The sequence below is a fragment of the Sipha flava genome, unplaced genomic scaffold (assembly GCF_003268045.1).
Source record: "Sipha flava isolate LNK unplaced genomic scaffold, YSA_version1 79_pilon_pilon, whole genome shotgun sequence".
Taxonomy (NCBI): domain Eukaryota; kingdom Metazoa; phylum Arthropoda; class Insecta; order Hemiptera; family Aphididae; genus Sipha; species Sipha flava.
The window spans coordinates 507,292-509,881 of record NW_020273620.1 but is presented as its reverse complement, the minus strand read 5'-3'; the positions used below and the strand labels follow the sequence as shown (position 1 = coordinate 509,881).

At 25.3% G+C, this 2,590-nt stretch overlaps 1 protein-coding gene across 1 annotated transcript; it reads right to left on the bottom strand.

The window, feature by feature from the left end:
- Window positions 1-731: 731 nt before the first annotated feature.
- LOC112692923 lies at window positions 732-1,862 on the bottom strand. Its single transcript, XM_025567747.1, has one exon. The coding sequence runs from the start codon at window positions 1,860-1,862 to the stop codon at window positions 732-734; it is 1,131 nt and encodes a 376-aa protein (XP_025423532.1).
- Window positions 1,863-2,590: the final 728 nt, after the last annotated feature.

The following is a 2,590-nucleotide window of genomic DNA, read 5'->3' as shown; positions in this document are numbered from 1 at the left end:
TTAAACTATATTAATTATTATATAATTATATTTTATTTCACTTATTAATTAGTTTTAAATATTACTATTAATATTAGTCTTAGTATTAATATGGATAATCATTAAGACAGTTTTTACTGTTAAATAAAGGGTATTAAATTTATAATGTACAACTTACGTAATCATAGTGAACTGAGCACCGTTTTCCAATTAATATAAAGTTAAAATTAATTAAATAATTATCTTATTTTAGTTTGTTTTATATTTAAAGAAAGAAAATTATTATACTTACTGTAATAGTATTATACTTATATAACTATTTTATTAATTATAATTTTATTAAACTATATTAGTTAATATATTATTATATTTTAATTTACTTATTAATTAGTTTTAAATTTTACTATTAATATTAGTCTTAGTATTAGTATGATGATTATTAGGACAGTTTTTACTGATAAATTACGTATATTAAATAATAACTATTTACAATTTATAGTAAAATTAATTAATGTATTTTACCATCAATATTTTATTGGAATAACATGTGGAGTTTTTGCTTCCTGATGTTATTTTAATTATAAGTTAAGTAGTTTTTAATTTTTATCATTCAACATATATATTAATTATAATTTTGATATTTATTATTATTATTATAGATGCATTCCATCCAAATACATGTGATTTTTTTCAATAAAAGTATAGTATTGTATTTATAATGGTTTGTTAAGATATATGATATAGTTAACGTATTAATCGATTTTTATCCATAAAACCTTCGACGACGATGCAACTATTACAGCTTTGATATTCATGTAATCCATGATATCTAATTTTATGATTGGCCCAATATTTAAACGATCTTCTAATAATATATTGCTTTTTTTTAGGTTCAACAAGTCATCCCGACATTTCAAACGATATGCCAACAAATAGCCATTTTCAGTGCCTATAAACAAAATATTCAAGTATATGTACATCGCAGTAGCCTTGGAGTATTTACCATCTAGCCATGAATGAAGAATCATGCAATATCTCTTGGAAATGTCGTAGATTATGATGTCATCATATGGTGTCCGTCCGATGACCAGGCCATGCTCTATCGATGCACACATGATGCTTCTAAATTTAAAACACAAGCCTCTCTTGAATAATTTTGGCTTCAGATTTAAATAACAATTGTACCACGATTGAGTGGTAAAAGTATTAGTGTTCGCGCATGTGAGTTGAACGGTATAATATTTCTTAGGATTTCCACCCGGTGTCTGATCTGTATACACGACTAAACCATTTCGATAGTAAGTCATACGTTTCTGCAGGTCTTTGCGATATTGGTTAATTATAGTTTGAGAATTCGGCATAATACTTTGTTGCATGTTTGGGTTGTAAGATTCTAATATATAATTTTCCATACAGACTTTCTTGTCGTGTTCAATAAGCGAAAGTATACACATATGCTTTTTAAATATGACTTTGACTTCGAGTTTATGACAAACAATTATGTTTATATTGTCAAGACCCAAAAAATGCTGCTCGCTTATAAGCATTTTATTGAAAACAGTGTTTTGCCATTGAAGCCAGTGTTTATATAATCCTTCATACTCAATTTCCGAAATCGATTCTAGTGAAACAAATTTATCGATTTGTTTGTTAAATAGATCAAAAATATATTGTTTTGGTATTTCTTTATTGCAAATTTTTTTCCAGAGTCTATTGTGATGACATGCGTTATTAGCGATAGCATAATATCTCTTGGATAACAATTTGAACTGAAGCATAGTTCTACCATCGAAATGGCAAATAATCATTTCAATTAGTTCAGATGGAAGATTACATTCGATATCAGCTTCCATTTGGCCGACTTGTTCAAAAATACTGTTCATACTGCTACAACAAAGTAACAAACCAATTTCTTTTATTAAATATCGTATAATGAGATTTTTATAAATATATTAAAGATAACTTAATAACTCATAATAGTATGCATTTCTTTAAAAATTAAATTATGTTTGATTTTTTTTTTTGTGTGTAATTGAAAACAAATAATTAAAACAATTTTAAATTTAAATTTTGTGTTGGGAATATAACCTAAATACAATTATTATAGAAAAGTATAGCCGTATAGGACGTTTAAAAACAAGCATTTTCTTTAATAAATTGGGATATGTTTTTATATTTTAATTACTGAAAAAATTTAATATACATATATAATATAAATACATAATTTCGTTTTTATTCTAATGGAATGTGAGATGAAGGTATTCATTTAACTCTCTTAAGCATTCTTCAGGTAACCTAAAAAAATGTCTTAGCTATAGTATAAACCGTATTTACAATGTTTCCTAGGAATGGACAAAATTGTTTGAACATCGATATTCGATGTATCGATACATCGATTTTTAAAATATCGATGAGTTCGATGTATCGGTAAAAAATCATCGATATTTAAGAACATCGAAATTTAAAAATATCGAAAACATTTTTTTCCCTCTAGAGCTGTCATCTGTTGCACACCTTATTATCCGTACAGAGTACTTTTTTCTTGATTAAATAATAAATTTAAGAGTTAAAATACTATTGTTTAACTTATATTTTTTAAAAACAATACTTA

What these genes read in the sequence shown, in the direction of transcription:
- LOC112692923 (XM_025567747.1), bottom strand. Translation starts at nt 1,862, where the DNA reads ATGAACAGTATTTTTGAACAAGTCGGCCAAATGGAAGCTGATATCGAA.